Below are 20,255 nucleotides of genomic sequence, written 5' to 3' on the forward strand. Positions count from 1 at the left end.
CTCGAGTGGGGAGAGGAGGGGGGATGGAGTCGAGGAAACGGCAGAGATGGTGGTGGACATCGCGGAGTTCTCGAATTGCGGGGCTGCGTACACAGCTGTGTTTTTTCGCCTCGTAAAATGTCATCGCGCGCAAAAACGGGACGGAGCCAAGCTTGCATACGTAGCGTACGTACGTAGGAACGGGCATCGAGCGAAAAGTATCGATTACAGAGTTCTCGTCAGGGAAGGACGACTCGCGGAACGAAACAAAATCGCGGCCCGATCGATAAACGCGCGATCCTCCTTCCCAACCTCTTCGTGTTACCACCACGGTCGACGCGACCACGGCGCGTATCTCCTCCAATGTATGCCGAAGCTCGATGCTTCGACATGAGAAAATATCGTTCTTTTACATCGTTAACAAAATATGCGTATATCTGTTGTATCTCTTTTCTCGATAGCGCGTAAAAGAAAGCGAGACGTGCAACTATATCCTCCTTCCCCTCGAGATTGGAATCCGGAATACATGGAAGATTTAAACAAGAGAAGGCGAAACAACGATCTCGCGAACGAACGAAAGATCTTCTCTCGTGGGAAGAGAGGAGAGACTCGACGAATAATTAAGAGGGGCGAGTAATAAACGTCGGTATTTTCTCGGTTTAACGGGAACGCAAAGGTTGATCAAAGGATCGCCTTTAACCGTCCCGCAAATGCGATTATCCATAAACGAGAGGAAGGGACGGCGAAAGGCGGTAAAAGAAAAAAGAGAAGGACGAGTCAGCCATTCTCGGTTCTCCTTCGCGGTTGGGTTTATACGCAATTACGCGCGAAAGAGAGAGAGAGAATGTGTCCTGGGACACGAGGCTCGTCCCAAATCGGATGGACGGAGTCGGATCGATGCTCGTAACCGGGCCTCCTGACCCAGGAGTCGCGCTTACGCATCTGTTTGCTGATTTGTGGCTCGGCGTCGTTTCACCCACGGATTTTTATCACGGCCAAAAGCTAGCCGGTGATTGCGTCGTTAAGAACCTTCCGCGGCACCAAAGTAGAGAGAGAGACAGAGACTTCTTTTCTTTCCCTTTCTTTTTATCCTCTCTCATCCGCTGCGCGCACACACCGCCTCTTCTCCTCCTCCTCTTCGACCCAGCGTCCATCCAACGTCCCTCTCCTCCCCCTTTCGTTATTTTTTCACGCGTTTATTACGCGTCCGTCGATTTACACGCGACTCGGTCGCCGGCATGTTCGTGACGCGATAGCATTAATCGCGATGCATCGGTGATTGATTTTTTTTTTTTGGTTTCTCCTCGAGAATACAGCGCGCATGTGCGCGTGCGTATGCGTGAGGTACATGCGGCCGTGGAAAAAAGGACACGCGGATTTAATGGACGCGAAAGCATCAACGCTGAGAAGGGAGGATCTCGCGGAGGCAAGGGCGGAGAGGAGAGGACTCGTCTCTCCCCTCCTCGGCCCCCGGCTTCCTCGCAGCCGATGAGCCGAGACGTTTTATCGAGACACTCGATAGATGTACGATCCTCGGATCGTCCTCTTCTGCCCGAGACTGGATCGTTGTCGCGTGATCTGCATCGTCGCTCCTTTATTTCATCCTGTCCCTCGTGACTATCCGACCGTGTACCGCGCTCTTCTCCTCCCCTCGGCAGGGAGAACAGAATCCCCTCGAAGTCGAAGTGGCGCGCGTAAGAAAGCGCGGACGAAAGCGGAAGAGAGAGAGATCCATACCTCGGTTTCGCGTTGTCGATCCCACGGTGCCCGCCCGTAATTCCACCATTTTTTCTAACCGCGCATTTCGCGCACGGGCGCGTCGTTAGTTAAAAGTCGAGGCTTTTCGCGCGATCGTTAATCGTCCCGTTTAATTGCCCTTCTCCGCTGGTAGGGAATCCATTCTCCCCCGTTTTTCCAGCCAGTCGTTAGTCGTAAATTGGCGGAATTCGCGCACCGTCGTAAATCTAGCCGCCCTCGAACGCCTCCCGTGATAATTACCGGGGAGGGAGGGAGGGACCGTGGCGCGGATCCACGTTTCGATTTGTTTTTGAACGAATCTCGCACGGCGGGCAAAGGGGAGGGAGGGAGAGTACGCCTCCTCCACACAGATATCCGCCGAATTCCGTTTTCGCTTTCGTCGACGGACCACCGTCGTCGGCCGGCAAACGAGTCGTGGAACGAAATTAATGCTAATCCCCAGGGAATTAATCCCCTCCCTCGACCTCGTTCCGAGGCGAACGAGGGAACAGAGGTGGCTTACTCGTCTGCGTGACACGCCATCGGTCACACACCGTTTCCACGTCGGATTAATCGCCTCTTCTTTCTTTTCCTTTTACCGATACCTTTACCGTGTATTCGCTTCGGCCCGTTCGTTAAATATCCCGTATTGAATATCGAGGCCTACTTTTAGGTGGAGCGGTTTTGGAAGAAGAAGGTAGTTGCTTCGTTATTCTCGAAGGGAGACGTTTCGAGGGGTGGTTTGCTTTGTCCTTTATCGAAAGGATTGGAAAGGACGCCGAAATCGGGGCATAGTCATCCTCTGGCGTCTACTATCTCGACGTCTGAATCAAACGGTGTCGATCCCTTTCGTTGTTACAAAAAAAAAAAAAGAAAGAGAGAGGAAAAAATACCCTCGCTCTTTTGTCGAGGCAGCCTTGTGCGCGCATGCACCTCGTTGGCACGCGTTGTTCGTCGGGGGGAAGGATGAGGAACGTTTCGTTTATTAGAAGTGATAGCGTTTTAACCGGGCGAGATATTTCAAGAAGGCGAGACGACTTGGCGAAGGGAAGGGGAGTGGAAGAAAATGAAACGAATGGAGCACGGATCCATCACCGCCGGACTTATCCGGACCAATCTGCTCGCGCGCGTTCGTTTATTACGGACAAGTTCGGCCAAGATTGTTCTCGTTACGAAGCGTGTGGGCCGAATATCCTCTTGATTAAGATTTAATTTTTAAATCACGGCCACTCGTCCAACGAACGACGAGCCCGGGACACGTGCTCTCCCTTCTTCTCTCCTTCGTCCCTCTTTTCTTTTCCTTCGCGTTCACTTCGTCGAATTCTCCTCTTCGACGAGGAGGGAGAAGAAGAGGAGCAACGACGCTTATTTTAATAACAACGTTGTTTTTTCGTCCACAAGGTGGGATCGTAGTGAAGTGCGTTGATTAAGGAGGGGGAAGGTTGCTCGTTACAACATTTTCTCCGTCAATTTGGCCAATACGCCTCGCGAACAACCTCTGAGAGAGGCTGCTTCTTCTTCCTCCGACCGAGGAAGAATCCAACGAAATATACCGCGCGATATATCGTATGCAACGAGACAAGGGATTACGATCTTTCTCCTCCTCCTCCCTCTTCCAGAGAGATCGAGAGAGCACGAAGATCGAGACAACGGCTCTTCGCGGATTTCCCGGTCGTCTTTCGTTCCAGTCGCCGAGCCGATGAGAAATTTTTCTCCGTCTCTGTGATTCTTCTCCCGAAAAAAAAATCCTCCTTTTTCCAAATGGATCGATCGTTAGGGGGAAACGATCACCGCTTAATTGTTCGCCTTAAATCTCCTCCTTCTTCTCACCGCGCGTCGGATAAATCTTGATCTAGGTCCTGGAAACGGTGGTGGGGGAGGGACGAAAGGCATTATGCGCGCGCATTATGTGAATCTCCGGAGCCCCTTTCGCGAGGATTAATGAAAAACTCGAAGCATCCGCGTGCAGGACGTCACTCGTGCAAACAAACGGGCGTAAATGTTCTCTCTCCTCCCCATTCTTTCTCCCCCTTCGTCTCTATACGCGTGATGTATCGAGACGGGCCGCGTTTCTTCCGAGAGAACAAAATTGTCAGAGCGTAAACCTCGAAACTCTCTAATTTCCACCAGAGTTAAAATCGTAAAAATGACGCGAGACACTGAAAAAAAGAGAGAAAGGAAGAGAAAGAAAATCTTTCCCAAAGGGGAGGCACAAAGGGAAGGAGGACAAACCCGGTTACAAAGCGTCCATCCCCTCCAATTCCGCGCCTCCGCGAAATTAATAAGATCCACGAATCGAATCGTGGCCCGGCTCGATTCTCTACGCGAGTTCTCCGGATAGATAGGTTGGAAAGTTAAAATACGTCCGCCTCTGTGGCCCCCTTTCATTCCATGAATTTTATGCGAACACCACGGGATAGATGGAGATTTAATTTCGAAAAGAGAAGGTCGATATTCCTGCCGCGGAAACGAGAGTTATTCAAATAACCAAGATTTATACTATCCGCCCGCTACTTTCGTTTAAGGACGAGTCGAAGAATCCGATTTACGAGGCCTGATTGCGCCGAGGATTTTTTTCAATCCGAAACCGACTCGCTTTCTCGGGACTCGCGGTGCGAATTAACCGTTTAAACTCGTCCCAACTCGAAAGATGGAGAGAGAGAGAAGAAGGAAGGAGAAAGAAAGGAAGAGCGCACCCCTGGGTATCTAGGAGGAGGCAAAGCCTCTCCTAATGCATCTGTACGTTTCCCATTACGATTCGGTGCGCGTGGGTTAAACTAACGAGACCGGGCGACTGGAAGCGAGAAGGGTGAGAAGAGAGACGAGGAGGAGGACAGCGCGGGCTGGCATGCCGGTCGGATTAAAGAAAGATGGGAGCGCGATCGCGGAACGAAAAGAGAGAGAGAAGGGGAGGAAGAATACGAGTCGAATACGTGACGAAGAGAGGCAGCGAGAGGAACACCGGCGGAGTAGGAAAGGGGAGAATAGGGAGGGGGTGAGTTCCCATCTCGATTCGGCCCGGTTTCCATAGCGACTGGAACGTGACCACGTTGCCCATGGGGAAGACGAGCGAAAGAAAGACGAATACGCGGGGATCGAAGGAGGAAGGGGGAGAAGAGGGAAGCGTCGCGGGTGCGATACCGGCACACCGGTCTTCTCTCTCCCTTTCTCTCCTATCTCTGGCGAGGAAAAAAGAGAAGAGGAAAAGGAAAAGAGGAAGGGTAGCTGGATAAATGGATACAGCGGGAGAAAGGAGAGCGGTTAAATCAACCGTGGGGTCACGTGGGAGCACGGCGGTAAACCCTTCGAAAAAGTTGCGGCGTCGGAGCGCAGCGAGAAAAACTAGCGAAACGGTCGGTCGGTGGTGAACAGTCGGCCGGAATTGAATTGAAACCCGAGTCGTCGCTCGGTTGAAACGCGGCCTCTGCTCGCCTCCGCCCGAGTAACGGAGGGAGGGAGGGGGAGCAAAGGTAATCTAATTTTCGTCGCTCGGAAAAATGCGCACGATCCCTCTCTCCCCTGGAAAAGCGTTGATCGATCGAAACCGGTGTTGGAAAATTTCACGTTTGCGACCGGATATATACCGAGCACAAAGGAAGCGATCGAACGCGGGTAACGTTAACCGAGGACACTCGAGTCGACGTATCGCGAGAGAGAGAGAGAGAGAGATTGGCAATTTGTCGAAGGGTCGGTCCAGTACCGGTTGGATTGGCACCGCGGTACGTTCGGTCCCCTCAAAGGACCAAACTGCCACCACGAGATCCCTTCGAGCTATGGTACAAACACACCTTAACTACTACCACTACTACCACCACTACTACTATTACCGAGCGCCACGTACGCGCGGCGGTTTAACTGGAATCGATGATTCATCTCGTCGCATTGTTGCCCCGAGTTTTCCCTCGGAACGAGACACGCATACGAAAATTTACGCGCCTCCCGCGGGGAAGAAGAGGCTTAGGCTGGGGCGAAAGTCAATTTGGAAAACCTCGGCGAGGGTGTCGCATGGACGCCGGCAGGAGCGACGCGATCAACGACACCTAGCTAAATTGGCATTTCTTCTTTGGGTGAAGAGAGGAGACGGCCCTTTCGATTTGTCCCGCCCTTCTCCGAGCCTTGAGATTCCCATGGAAAATTTTCGAAAACGAGTTTTTCATAGTGACAAACCGATTCCAAATAATTCGACCACCGAGCGGTTATCTGCTCGTGTTATCCATTCGCGCGATTAAGGATGAAAGTAATTCCGAGAAACATTCCAAGATCCGTAAAAGATCATAAAGTATAAAGAAAATTAAATCAGAGGGAGGGAGAGAGAGAGAGAGACGTTACCTATCGATCATATGAAACGATTCGTGACCGGAAAAAATATAGAAGAAAGAAGAGAGCGAAGAGAAATTTTCTTTCTCCCTCCACGTTTCGTTTTTTTTCTTCGTACCTCGAACCTTTTTCAAAATGATCCGCGGTAAGAGTGAGTTTTTCCAGGAAAAAAATGTGACGCTCGTTAAAATTATCTACGACACCGGAGAAAGAGGGGTAGAGAAATCGGGTGAAAAATGAAAAGCGACGGTTGATAAGAGGGAGGAGGGAAGAAAAGAATCCGCGACAACCGAATTAACTTCTCTCTAGGCATCTCGATCTTTCCTCGTTTTCTCATTGTCCCCGCGGATAAAGATCTACCGAGCTCGCGCCCTATACGTACCTACACACACACACACACACACACACACACACATATATATTCTTAGCCCTTTTCGAGCGGGGGAGACACGGTGCGTCCTTCTCTCCGAGCGGGTTTCTATAAAATATGAGGGACATTAATATTCCAAGCCTCCTCCCGAGAAGAGGTGCGGTGGTGGATGGAAAATGGTAGAACTACCGAGATAAAGTAGAAACTACTGTCCACTCGGTATTTCGAGTATTCCGTGCCCTGCTTTCCGCCACCACTCTGTAATTACCCTCTTCTCCGCACCTATCCAGCGAAGAGTACTGCTTTTTTTTTCTCGCTCGCTTTTCGAGTCAACGCGGAGAACGCGAAATACGCGACCGTTTTCATTCCGTTCGTCGAACGAACGGTTTAAAAGTTGCCGCTCGACGTTTTATTATCGTTTACGAGGATGGACGTGGAAAATAGACGGAAGGGAGGGAAGGACGAGGGAAGCTAGGATAGTTACGTTACGTATCTCGCGGTGGTCCTTGATCGCGATTGGACGAGACCTGAGCGAGATTGGATCTGCGAGTATCGATCATGCATCGGGCACAGCTCCTCCGTTCGAGTACTAATGGAAAGACTGGTATTCATGTGAACGGCCTTCGGGGCTTCTGCCAGGCCGTTGCCTGCACCGTCAGTCCTTCTCTTCTCTTCACTTCGCTGCCTTTTATTACTTCTTTCCTTCCTCCTCTTATTCCCTCTTCTCTCTATTCGTTTGTCCTTCTCTTCTTCCCCCCTCCTCTCCACTCCGTTCTAGGTGTTTTTCATTCTCTTTGTTCAAGCGGGCCGCTCGCTTTCTCTTTCGCGCGGCTTCGGATCCCCGTATATCTGTCATCCGCGCCGCGTCGTTAGAAGAGAGACACTGTTTATTGACACGAGTCGTCGTCGAGTGGCTCGTCGCGTTTCCTCTTCCCCCGCGTACCCGTTCGTGAACCTTCGCCGTGTGGCGAAGTGTGTGCGCGCGCGCGCGGCTTAACGCGCTTCCACTTGAAATCGCGGCGGCGCCACGCGCGTCTTCCCGTCGCGAGACGAAATTTCGCGAGCGCGAGATCGAGCGGATAAACGAGACTCGAGTGGTGGAATCGAGACGGGTGAAAAGAGAGGTAAAAAAAAGAAATTGTTTCGAATATCCTTCGAAAATTTCCATCTTTCGCGCAATTTTTATTATTTCTTTCGCGGACGGACAGACAGGCCAGACAGACGGAAAGAGACGGGTCAATTTTCTTTTCTACGAGGACATGATAAATTTTCGAATTAATCTTGTCGAAAAGTTGGTGTTGGAGGAAACAAAGTTGATGTCCTCCTGGAAAGCAGGACGACCAAATTGCCAGCCAGCCAGTCCCCTCGGGAAACTGGCGCGAGAGCGCGGTGTAACGGTGCTGCTCGAGGAATCCATAACATAAAGTAGAGCCCCGAAGCCGTAGTAAGAACAGAGGTTCTCTGCCACTCGATTAAAATCGGCCGAAATCTTTCTTTCGTTGCTGCGAATCTTGGAATCGTTGTTTTTACCAAAGTGATTATCAAAGTTTACTCGCTCGAGAATCGGAATAACACTCTTGAATATAGAACGCCTCGGGAGGGGGAATCGACTCGAAACCCCTCTCTCTCTCCAGTGACGGTGGCTGTGTGCTATCTCGAAGAAGCAAGTTATCTCGTTGCCGATCAAACGGGGTGCCGAGGCGGCATTATTTTTCTTCTCTCTCCCTCTCTTTCTTTCTTTCTTTCCTTCCTTCCTTCATCCTCTTCCGTTTTCCTTAGAACGAGAACGCGGCATCGGGGTGCTCGAGCCCTGCTCGTGAAATTCCTAATTAAGATTCGGGAGCCGAAAGCCGGCAGAGAAGAGGAGGGGAGAGAGGAGAGGCGAAGAGAAGACCCTCGCCGTGTCCCGGCTTCTCCCCTCCCACTCCTCGCGGCTTTCTCGCTAGGCGAGGGCGCGTAGCCGTGGGCCATTGTGACTCTACCCAGCTCTACCCACCTCCTCCTTCCTCTCCCTCGGTCGTTACCCACGTTGTTCCATTGTTGGATTATCGTAAACACAGTTTCATTACTGCGATAAAGATGGCGAGGTTTTTGGCCGAGAGCGTCGAACGCCCCGTCCTCCTCCCGGGGAAAAGCGAAACTCGAGGAAACTCGATTTCTTCGGTCGGAAAATGGGAGATGGCCGCGAGCCACTTTCCTCGACTCCTTCTCCTTTTTTTTCTTTCTCTTTTTTTTTATTTTTACAGACGATATCTTTCCAAGACGAAGAGATATTTGGGACATGGGTTAAGCCCAGGTTTGGAAAGATATTTGTTAATCGAGGATTGTAGAGGGAGGATTATATTGGTGATACAATCGTATTATGAATTGGAGGTGGATTCTCAATTAATAATGCTACGTTAAATCGATTTTTTTCTTTACATTTTATTCTTCCTTTTAAGTAATTTTATTTATAGTAATTTTACTTTTATTTGCTCTTCATTTAACTGGATCATCAAACCCATTAGGATCAAATTATAATAATTATAAAATTTCATTTCGTCCATATTTTTCAATTAAAGATCTATTAGGATTTTGTATTGTCTTATTTATTTTTATATCGATTAACTTTCAATTTCCATATTATTTAGGTGAGCCAGATAATTTTAAAATTGCAAATCCGATAAACACCGCGACTCATATTAAACCAGAATGATATTTTTTATTTGCTTATTCAATTTTACGCGCAATCCCAATTATAATTGTATTATGTTTTAATTTTAATCCATTCGATCCAACCAACTTTCTCGAACTCTTCGTTGCATTCGGCGAAACTGGAAATCGACGAGAGTTCGATATTAATATATCGGATTCCTCGATGGAATAACTCGAGGCGTCAAAGGTCGCGAATGCGACGACGAAGGAGAGGGAGCGATGGTCGTGGAGGAGCAAAGCCGTCGTTCGCCGGCAGGTGAAGAGATGGTTTGTGCCATCTGGACGTGCATTATTGGACGGCTGCTTCGATTGTTAACCGAATTATTAATCGCCTGGAATTTTCTTCGAATTCGTCCACTTCCCTTGGAAACGCGATTTAAGAATTCAATTCGTCCAATTAACTCGAGCAGTCGCACGTTGAACGTACGAACAAACGCTCTCGTTATCTCGGTGTTGAGAAGAGGAGGGGATATCGGTGGGCGACAGATGCCCCGTTTCGTGATGCGCGTTCCCTGTCACGGCGAGTAATCGACTATATAATGGATTCCTAGGACCGGCGCGATACGTCAAACTGACAGGTCCAGGGGCGTCCCCGATATTAAACCCGAACCCCTAACGCCGTGCTAATTCGTGACGATTTTTTTCCCTCCCCCTGTTTTCGAGGCGAGGAATATCGCGAATTAGCATAAGATCCCGCCTCCCCCTCACCCTGCCGACCAGCGAACGAGGGAAATTACATCTAGCATGCAGAGAGAGATGGAAGCGGAGGCAATTCGGCCGAGGCAAACGTGCCAGCTCGTCTGCTCGTCACGATCATTGCCCGGCTACGCCCCTCGCGCGCCAATGCTCGGCCGCCGCCGCCGCCGCCGTCTCGAAATAGTATCGGGGGATATCGCTCGGGTGTATCTTTGGACCAGACTCCATTCACACTCCCGAACTCCCGATCTTGGACTCTCGAGTCTCGTTCTTGTCGTCGTCCCTCGTTTTATTGGCTTGGCCTGCCTGTCTGTCTGCTCGTTGTTGGCCGGCTCGTGGTTTCCGACGTCGGGATAAATTGCGTTCCTGAGCGTACGTTTTCTCTCCTCTCGAGGAGGAGAAGGCGAGCTCGGGTAAAGGAGAGAGAAAGAGAGGTGACCGCCCCCTCTCCATCCCCTCGCTGGGAGTTTTCAGCCCCTGCTCGTGGCCGAGCAGCCCTCCTCGTTACAACGTGACGTGCCGTCTCGTCGGGGGCGACGGTCATTGGCGCGTTCAGCCCTTCCGACACGCGACACCGACGACACGCCGAGTTAACTCGGAATATTACGACGCCGGTTAGGCTCGTTGCACGGCCGCTATCGACGCCTATTTCCGTTCTCGAATAAAATTGTTGGAATTTCGGGAAAGGTAGAGATAGAGATTTTTCGTCTCCCTAAATCCAAAGGGGTCGGGTCGGGAATCGGGGGGAGAGAGAAGGCGAGCAATTTGTCCAACCCCCTTCGAATAATTCGGGAGTAAATTCTTCTTCGTCTCGCCCTCGGGATATGTTTCCTCCGAAGGAGAAATCTCGGTTAACGGGCGAGAGGAACAGCGCGGGAATGCTGCTCGAATGCCGTCTCCACGGGGTGGCGAATAAACGACTTGGAGGGATTGGCGCGCGATACACCGGCCTCGTGTGGTCAGCTACGCGACCCTTGGTCGTCGTGTTCGAAGAAATCCACCGGAGTTTCGCTTCCAAAAAGAGAAAAAGGAAGAAGAAGAAACCACCACCGCGGATCCTCGAACGCGAACGGGGGATGAAACGCGAGAGGGAGAGAGAAAAAATGGCGATTCCGCACGATCGAATCCCCGCTCGTACAAGTTGGCGTCGAGTTAATTTAACTTTCGCGATTCGTAGCCCGCGGTAACGCTCCTCCGAAACGGTCGAAACGGAGTAGAAATGTGATGCACGTAGCACGTGGGAGGAGGAGGAGGAGGAAGGGAGTACGTGCGCGCACGGGTCGACGTGCTGCCAACCCCAAGGGCGAGGGATGCGCGAGACATATATGTGTGTGTATTAAGATCCACGAACCCTCCCACAGCTAGACTGAAACTTGGTCCACCCTCTAAGTCTTCCCCCTCTTCTCCCTCGTCCGAAGCTACACCATCGGAATTGCGATTATGGTGGCAATATTACGGTTCGTCGAGGGAGAAAGGGGAGGAGGAGAAGGAACCGTTTCGTTTCCCCTTCCATTTCGCTGCTTCCTTCCGACAGCTCGCCTTTCCACGGCCTTTTATTGGCTTTATCTCTCGGAAAGCCCGGCAGTTCGTGTCTATTTACCGGGGCGCACCACGAGTCGAGATCCAGCGGCGAAGAAATAGAAAACGGAGTGGAGACGAATCTCTACGCCCAACGATCCACGCTCTGCTAGCGAATCGATAGGTTAACGCGCCTCGTTCGAGTAGCGGGATTTGAGAACGACCGAATTTCATCGAATTCCATTGCCTCGAAACGAGACCGCGGAAACGAATAACGACGAAACTTTTTTAACTCCCTCTTCCTTTTCTTCTTCTACATCGATGGATACTTGTGTAAGAACTGGAAGTTTCGTCAGCATCCTCGCCGATGATATTCTTCAGTTTCGAAAAAATTTTTCCCCTATCTTTGATCCCAAACACTGTTAATGATCCAAGGAAAGGATTGGATTTTCAGTATAATTCTCGAGACTGTTAATGAATAGATAATAGTGTATTTCTTTTGCCTGAATCGAAGATGAGGGAAGCACAATATCGCGGAGTGAGGATATTTTTCGCGACAACTGATTCCGATTAATTCGAAAAGGAGGAATTTTGGAATGGAAGCTAATAAGAATCGAACGAAATGGAATTCGCTGGGATAAAAGCGACGTTAGCCACGAGGTCTAACGTGCTAATCGTGCACGCTATCCGAGCCGCGAAACGCGTTAAGTGGCGTAATTAATTCCGTTTAAAATCTCTCCACCGCTTAGGGAGAGATTAAAGAAACAGCTTGTGGACGTCGATGTATCATTCCTTCTCTTCTCCTTTCCTCCTCCTCCTCCTCCTCTCTTTTCCTCTTCGAGTAATTTCACACGGGAGAATCGCGGGAAATCCGGTTCCCCGAAAAATCGGCACGGCGCGTTAAAGGAGAAGCCAATTAAATTCCGCGGCCGTTAACCACGCGTAGTCGGTCGCCGCGCTCCGTCTTTTTTCGTCGCTTCGACTGAGTCGACCGAGTTGCCCGTATGTATGTGCGCGTGCGTGCGCGTGTAAGGCCGCGTGACGAAAGAACGGCAAAGTGAAAGCGGCGCGGAAAGATAGAGCGCGGACGAAGGAACGGGGAGGGGAGGTTGAAATTTACCGTCCTAACGCAATTTCCCAGGCGATAAAACTCGCGCGTAGGCGTCGAAATAACATCTCCGCGACTTTTCTTCGTTCCTCTAATGGCGTGCGCGCGATGCCACGTTCGTCAACAAACCGCGCACCTCTCCCCTTCTCCCCGCCTCGTTCCCTCTTCGTCCTTCCTTCGCGCCCGCGAAGGAGCGACGAGGATAATCGCTCGGCCGAGCGAATACCGGCCAAAGTCGCCGTTTCATCGCCTCGCAAATAATCTCGCTCGATCTCACCGCAAATTTTTCCGATCCACGGTCGCTGCGTCTCGACCTTCGCTTCGCCCGAAACGAAATCCTTTTTTTTCTCCCTTCTTTTCCCCTCTCCTTCCCTCTCCTTTCTCCCCGTAATAATCTCTCTTCGCGCCACCGAGGTAACCGTACGGTTGAATTTATTGCGGCCTCCCTGCCGGAAACACGTCCGCAAGAAAATCTTCTGGTTAAGAAGGCTGATCTTCTCGATCTACCGTTTTTTTGCCCCTTCTTACCTACGTAGTAGTAGCCTCTCCTCGCTCGCTCGAGAGAGAGAAAGAGAATAGTTTCTAGAGGAGGAAGAGGAGGAGAAGGAGGAGGAGGAGGACAGAGATGACGAAGAAGACGACGACGACGGCGACGACGACGACGACGACGACGACGACGACGGGGTCCTTCTTGCCCGGTCGGAACTTTTTGCGGTCTCTCTCGGGACGAGCCCAAGCCGAGGGGGGCAATAAAACTAATGGTAACGCGCGCCGGTAATTCCTTGCGGTCTGTTTGTCGCGAGTCGACGACCTGCCCTCTCCTCGCCCCCCGTCATTCGCCGAGGGAGGACGTACACCTCCGTTCAACGTCGACGGACAAGTGGTTCCCCGGATCGGACGTGGACCTCACTCTCCTCTTCCTTTTCCTTTTCCTTTTCGGCTGATCCCGTGTCTGGAAATCGAGGCGATAGAGATAGGACAGATCCCTCTTTGTCCCCCTCTCTCTTATTATCCTCTCTCTTTTTCTCCAACGTTGTTTCTGTAAATAAATCGCGAAGGGAGACGGGTTGGAAGATCGGGATGGAAAGGACCTTGAAGACCTCGAAGAAAGGGAGAGGAGGGGGGAGCAAAGCTGATTTCGTGGAAATGCTGACTCGGTGAAATCTCGCGTAATCCAAACGCAAACACCAACGTCTCTCTCTCTCTCTCTCTCTGTCGCTTTCTCGAGGGTGGAAAGGAGATTCGCTTTATTCGACCGACTCCCAAACGTCTACGCCGTCTGGAAGGGGTCTCCCCCTCCCTCCCTGTGCGCGTTTCGTTAATCAGCGAATGGTGGAAAATTAAGATAGTCCCTGTTTGATTGCAGTGGGTGGAAGAGTCGTTCACCAACTTCGACAAGGGCATCAATTGGCGGAGTTACGTTGTCTGCGACGTGGCGTACAACAACGTGAACAATTGGCTGTGGACGCCGTTCATAGAGAGGGGACCGGCGAACCGCATGTACATAGAGATCAAATTCACGACTCGTGACTGCTCCCTGTTCCCAGGGAACGCGCTCAGTTGCAAGGAAACTTTCAGCCTGCTTTACTACGAGTTCGACGTGGCCACCAAGGAGCCGCCACCGTGGGAAACGGACAGTTACAAGTTGATCGGTAAGCTCGAGCCCTTCTACGTATATTATACGCGAGATTGGAGAAACTTGCCCGCCCCGTTCGTTCCGGGGAACAGAATCCGCTGACCGAATCCTGGCCCACAGGGCGCATAGCCGCGGGCGAGGGAAGGTTCAACACCAACACCGAGGTGGTGATAAACACGGAGGTGAAATCGATCCCCGTGACCAAGAAGGGCGTCTACTTCGCGTTCAGGGATCAGGGCGCTTGCATCTCGATCCTCGCCATCAAGGTCTATTACATCAGTTGCCCGGAGATTTCCGTCAACTTCGCGCACTTCCCTGCCACGCCGACCGGCCGCGAGGTGGCGCTGATCGAGCAAACGATCGGCACCTGCGTGGCGAACGCCGTCGTGATCGAGCAGCCCACCTTCCTCTGCAAGGGGGACGGGAAATGGTACCTGCCGAGCGGCGGATGCCACTGCAAGCCGGGATATCAAGCCGACGTGGAGAAGCAGGAGTGCACCGAGTGCCCGATCGGTAAATTCAAACACGAGGCGGGCTCGCACAGTTGCGAGGCTTGCCCGGCCCACAGCAAGTCCTCCGATTACGGATTCACGGAGTGCCGCTGCGACCCGGGCTACTTCAGGGCCGAGAAGGATCCCAAGAAAATGCCCTGCACGCGTGAGTTTTCGTTGTTATTGCGTTTGTTGTTGTTGCTCGATCCGTTTCGGCCCGTTTCAATCGGTTCTCTTTCTTTTCCTTCGAACGCAGAACCACCGTCGGCCCCGCAAAATCTGACCGTGAACTTCGTCGACCAGTCCACCGTGTTTCTGTCTTGGAACGCGCCGCACATGCTCGGCGGTAGGACAGATACGACTTACAGGGTGGTCTGCGACGCATGCAGCATGGGCGTCAAATACATTCCCAACACCGTACGTCTCTTTCTCATTTTTTACACGTGAATTCAACGCTCCTCCCTTTACTTCACTTTATTTCCTTTCTCCTTTGTTGCGAACAGGAGGTTTTCAACGACACGAAAATCACGATAACTGGATTGAACGCGGTCACCACTTATCGATTCCAAGTGTTCGCCGAGAACGGTGTCTCGGCGTTGGCCGGAAAGTCGGAATACGTGGACATCACCGTGACCACGGATGCCAGCGTGCCAAGTTTGGTGAGCAACGTGAGGATTACGAGCGTGAAGAGTTCCGAATTGAGCATAAGCTGGGACGCGCCGATAACCGAAATCGGCGGGGACAGCGATCTGGTGGAAAGATACGAAGGTCAGGGAGGATTCGAAATTATTCCGTCATATACCATTTTCTATCCTTCGATCGACCGATGGACATGGAATTTTTCGCAGTGAGGTGTTATCCACGTTACGACGACGCCACCAACGCAACCGTCATCCAAACCTCGGAACTGTCGGCGACGTTCAAGGGCCTGAAACCATCCACGGATTACGCGATACAGGTTCGGGCGAAAACTACGCGAGGTTGGGGCGAGTACACACCGGTCGTGTACAAGAAGACGCCTCACGCTATGGGATTAGGTAGGTAGGGGGCGGGGTTGGTCGCTTCGTCGAAGCAAAGTTTCTCGTACGTGAACGCTTCTTGCTCTTATCTCCAGATTACGTCGGAGAGGATGACAATATGCAAGTGAGAATCATAGCGGGAGCTATAGTGGCCGTGGTGGTTCTTCTCGTCATCATCATCATCATGACGGTTTTGATATTGAGAAGGTAAACGAAATCGCGCGGAAATCAAACACGCGACACGAATTATTACGTACATATTTGCTCCTTATTCCCGACTTTATTGATGTGTGATGTGATTTCGATGCAGCAGGGCCTCGGACGAATGCAACAAGAAACAGCCGAGCGATTGCGACACTCTGGAGTACAGAAACGGCGAAGGTACGTTTTCCCGATGCCGATTCGGCTTCGATTCTCTTTTTCTTATATATATATTCTTATATATATATATATAAATTCATTATCGCTACTACTACTACTACTACTATTACTACCCGCCCCCCCTCTCTGTCACTTTCATAGTTGTTTCACTATGCCCTCGTGTCTTGTGACTAATATTTTTGGATCACCAACCCCCCACCCCCTCAGTTAGATCCAGCAAGCGAGCCCCCCCTCGATGTATACAGTATAACCCCCCCCCCCACGATAATGTCTTGTTGCCAAATACCCAGTACTTTAGAGATATCTCACTTATCTCTTTGTCTCGAATACGAAAGAAAGATTTTATTGAAAAGTGGTTCGTTTAAAAGGAAAGTTCGTTCGTTCATTCAAAGTGAGGTGAAATCCGACAATCCGATTTCAGGGCAAGAGAAAAAGAAAAAAAAAAAAAGAAAAAAGAGAAAAAGAATGAGAGACGATGATTTATTCGTGCAAAATTGATATCGATCTGGCCCACGACCAAAGTATCATTGTTCTAACCAAATTCTTTCGATTCTTTCTTTTCATGTGCGATTCCCCTAATCTATCGAACCTGCCTCCATGAAAAATCCATGAAAAAACCCAATGAAACAATGTACACAATCGCCTGCTACTACAGGACTAGTTGTGACCTACAGTAAGTCTTCTCCAACACCTCAAGTTTTTTTTCTAGGAACTCGGTTTTACGTAGTTGATTTTGCACCCCCTTGCAACTTTAAATGCATCTCTTTGACGCGTTCCAAATATTTTCGCGCACGAACACGCACCATCTAGTCTTCTAATCTCTGTATAACTATTGAACAGATTTGAACAGATGCGCGTGTATCGAATCTCTTCGTCACGCGAAAGATGTGCGTGCACGTGCTTTTGTCGCTTGCGTCGTACAGTGTATCTCTATTGTTCTGCATGCGTATGTTGTTAGTGTGTTATCATTGCATTTGTTATTTTTTTCTCTTTTTTTTTTTTACGTTTGTTATTTCATTTCCTTTTTTCTTTTTGTTTTTTTTTTTGTTTTTTCTTTGTCCTGTTTTATTTTGTTTTGTCTTTTTTCACACACCGACTGAACCAACGCGACGAGACGAAAATAAAAGCAATCGCAGGAGAAATCACGCGAGAAACGCGTTATCCCGCATTCTTTTCTCTCTCTCTCTCTCTTTCAATCATTCTAATCTCAATATCTCGTCGTTCCTCCGACTCGTTTCGCGTCATTAAAATTACTCATCAAAGAACATCATCCGCTTCTATTTTGTTTGCTGTTTGTCAATTAGTTGTGTTGGTTGTTGTGTTGTTCACAGTGCACTGCAAAATGGACAGTTCACCGATTGTGACAACCCACACCAACAACAAGAGCAAGTCCTCGCGTAAGTCCCAATAAAAACTTGTTCGAAACCGTTTGACCCGTTCGGGATGGGAAACGCGAGAACGCGCGAAACGACGCTCTTGATCGTCCAACATCCTACACTCAAACTCGATTCAAACGTGCTACACGACACACTGCCCTTATTTTATTTTCGCTCGCACCACGAACCGTTCTTTCCTTTCTCTCTGTTCTTATCTCTTTCTCCTCCTATTCTTTTCTTTCATCCCCTGAATTTTTTTCGACGTAGATGAGAGCCGCACGAAAAAAAAAAAAAAAAAAGAAACGCATGAAACTCCTTTATTCTCGTTGCCGTGTGCATCCCTTATCACGCGTCTCTCTTGCGTTCCATTTCCATTTCTTTTCTTTTTTTTTTTCAGCCGGCCACCGATCTCCACCCTCCCCTCCCCCTCCCTCCCCCAAATAATAATAATAGTTTCCTCTGTAATAATAACGTTCCTCCGTACTCTGTCGAAGCGCGGCGAAATGTACCGGATGTTTCGGTGGAACTCGAATTAATTTGGCTCAGAGAGAGTAGCGAGAGAGTAGCGCAGATGCGTTCGCGGATGTAAATTAACAGGCGACGAAGTAATTCGATTCGACCGGAGCATCCTCCTGCGCTCCGTACCGACTACGACTAACGTCATTCAATCTGATGCATCGTAATTGAAATCGTTTGGCGTATTAGGCATGCGAGAATTTCTACACTGGCATGAAAATTAGTTAGTTAGTTGCGCGATCTCTCGATTTTTGTCCTTTTCTTTTCTTTTTTGTTTCGTTTCGTTTTCCTTCTTTCTATCTTTCTTCCTTCCTTCTCTTTTATTTGTTTATTTTTTTTTTCTTCAGATCCTCGTTCTTGCGCGTATTACATAGTGGAAATTATAATCAAAGTTTCGAAGTTTCGTTTTCTTTCTTCGTTCGTTTCTTTTCTTTCTTTTTTTTTTTTTTTTAACCGTTAGAATTACGATTACGATAGAGAAAGAGAAGTATAATTAATCTTGTCTAATAGAATTGTTTTAAGAGCAATTGATATTTAGAGATCTCGAAACCTCTAGAGATCTCGGATAAGCTTTTTGTACAAAGTTTTCTTTTTTTTTTTTTCGTTTTATACATAGCTTCCTTTCTTTTTTATTTATTTATTTATTTATTTATTTTTTTTTTTACTCTGCGTACTTCCTTTTTTGAGCATTTTAGAAAAATTTTTCGTATAATCGAGGAAGGGTGTGTGAGTGTTTTCACGGGATGATACGGTTGACAGTCACGGAGCGAACGATGCTATTCCTCACGCTCCGAGATTCCGTCAAAATTTAACACACCGGCCCTCGTGTTAATATAATGAACTCTGTTTTGGTGACGTTGCAGTGACCACGCCGCTGTTCACACCTGCAGTGGGAGTTGCCGCCGCGAGTGCTGGTGGCGCGGGTGGCGGCGGGGCGAGGAGTTACGTCGATCCTCACACGTACGAGGACCCGAATCAAGCTGTACGAGAATTCGCGCGAGAGATCGACGCGGGATACATCACGATAGAGGCGATCATAGGTACATAACGATCATCATCGATCATCATTTTCTTCTATTTATCTATAATAGCGCGCATAAATTCCTTCGAGTCGATAATTGCTAATTTTTTAATTTTTCTCTCTCTCTCTCCCCTCCCCTCCCCTCCCCTTTCTCTTTCTCGCACCTTTCCCTCTCGTATTCCCGAAAATGCGAAACGGACACAGGTGGGGGAGAGTTCGGCGACGTATGTCGCGGGAAATTGAAGTTACCACCAGACGGTCGGACGGAGATCGACGTTGCCATCAAGACATTGAAGCCCGGCTCAGCGGATAAGGCGCGCAACGACTTCTTGACCGAGGCATCGATCATGGGCCAGTTCGAGCATCCGAACGTGATATTCCTGCAGGGTGTTGTCACGAAGAGCAACCCGGTGATGATCATCACCGAGTTCATGGAGAACGGGAGCCTGGACACTTTCCTTCGCGCGAACGACGGCAAGTTTCAGGTGCTCCAGCTTGTGGGCATGCTTCGCGGTATAGCGAGCGGTATGCAGTATCTGGCCGAGATGAACTACGTGCACCGGGATCTCGCCGCGAGGAACGTGCTCGTGAACGCCGCCCTCGTTTGCAAGATCGCCGATTTCGGGCTGAGCAGGGAGATCGAGAGCGCGACGGAAGGAGCGTACACGACCAGGGTAAGTGTGATTTCTTCCTTTTCGCCAGGAGGCCATCTTGCGGCCCCCACCCAAACTCGTCTTGTCGCCTTGCGCGATTATTTTTTGCCCGCGACGCGAGATTCGTACGTTCTTTCAAATATCGGATCTTGATCAAGACTGTTTACTCCGGCAAAAAGGGTGGAAAGATCCCGGTGCGATGGACGGCCCCGGAAGCGATAGCATTCCGAAAATTCACCAGCGCTTCCGACGTGTGGAGCATGGGGATCGTTTGTTGGGAAGTGATGTCGTACGGCGAGAGGCCGTACTGGAACTGGTCCAATCAGGACGTGATAAAGTCGATCGAGAAAGGATACAGGCTCCCAGCGCCGATGGATTGCCCGGAGGCGATCTATCAGCTGATGCTCGATTGCTGGCAAAAGGAGCGAACTCATCGCCCTACTTTCGCCAATTTAACGCAAACATTGGACAAACTGATACGAAGCCCGGACACGTTGAGGAAAATCGCCCAGAACAGGTAAACCTTCTTCCTTCTCTTCTTCTTCTTCTTTTTCTTCTTCTTCTTCTTCTTCTTCTTCTTCTTTTTCGCTCTTCACTCGACATTCGTTTCGAGTTCATTACGTTACGTCGCGCTATCGATTCGCGCGTGTCGCGTATATACGTATATATATATGTGTGTGTATATCGCGTACGAGATAACGTGAAAGTATGTTTATTCTCAGGAGAAAAAAAAGACGCAAAAA

General features: G+C 49.7%; 1 protein-coding gene across 26 annotated transcripts in view; it reads left to right on the plus strand.

The window, feature by feature from the left end:
• LOC107999904 (ephrin type-B receptor 1-B) overlaps positions 1-20,255 on the plus strand; it is a 77,337-nt gene that overhangs the window by 45,199 nt on the left and 11,883 nt on the right. For 5 of the 26 annotated variants that reach the window (XM_062084914.1, XM_062084908.1, XM_062084917.1 and 2 more), the window contains 12 exons: positions 13,786-14,071; positions 14,176-14,712; positions 14,803-14,963; positions 15,050-15,314; positions 15,395-15,583; positions 15,661-15,772; positions 15,876-15,946; positions 16,602-16,619; positions 17,278-17,343; positions 18,702-18,878; positions 19,064-19,533; positions 19,692-20,029. In XM_062084914.1, coding sequence (XP_061940898.1) covers positions 13,786-14,071; positions 14,176-14,712; positions 14,803-14,963; positions 15,050-15,314; positions 15,395-15,583; positions 15,661-15,772; positions 15,876-15,946; positions 16,602-16,619; positions 17,278-17,343; positions 18,702-18,878; positions 19,064-19,533; positions 19,692-20,029 — 2,690 coding nt within the window. The remainder of the gene's footprint in view (positions 1-13,785; positions 14,072-14,175; positions 14,713-14,802; positions 14,964-15,049; positions 15,315-15,394; positions 15,584-15,660; positions 15,773-15,875; positions 15,947-16,601; positions 16,620-17,277; positions 17,344-18,701; positions 18,879-19,063; positions 19,534-19,691; positions 20,030-20,255) is intronic. The other 21 variants (XM_062084927.1, XM_062084918.1, XM_062084928.1 and 18 more) reach the window with 13 other exon arrangements.

This window comes from Apis cerana, linkage group LG14 (genome assembly GCF_029169275.1).
Source record: "Apis cerana isolate GH-2021 linkage group LG14, AcerK_1.0, whole genome shotgun sequence".
Taxonomy (NCBI): Eukaryota; Metazoa; Arthropoda; class Insecta; order Hymenoptera; family Apidae; genus Apis; species Apis cerana.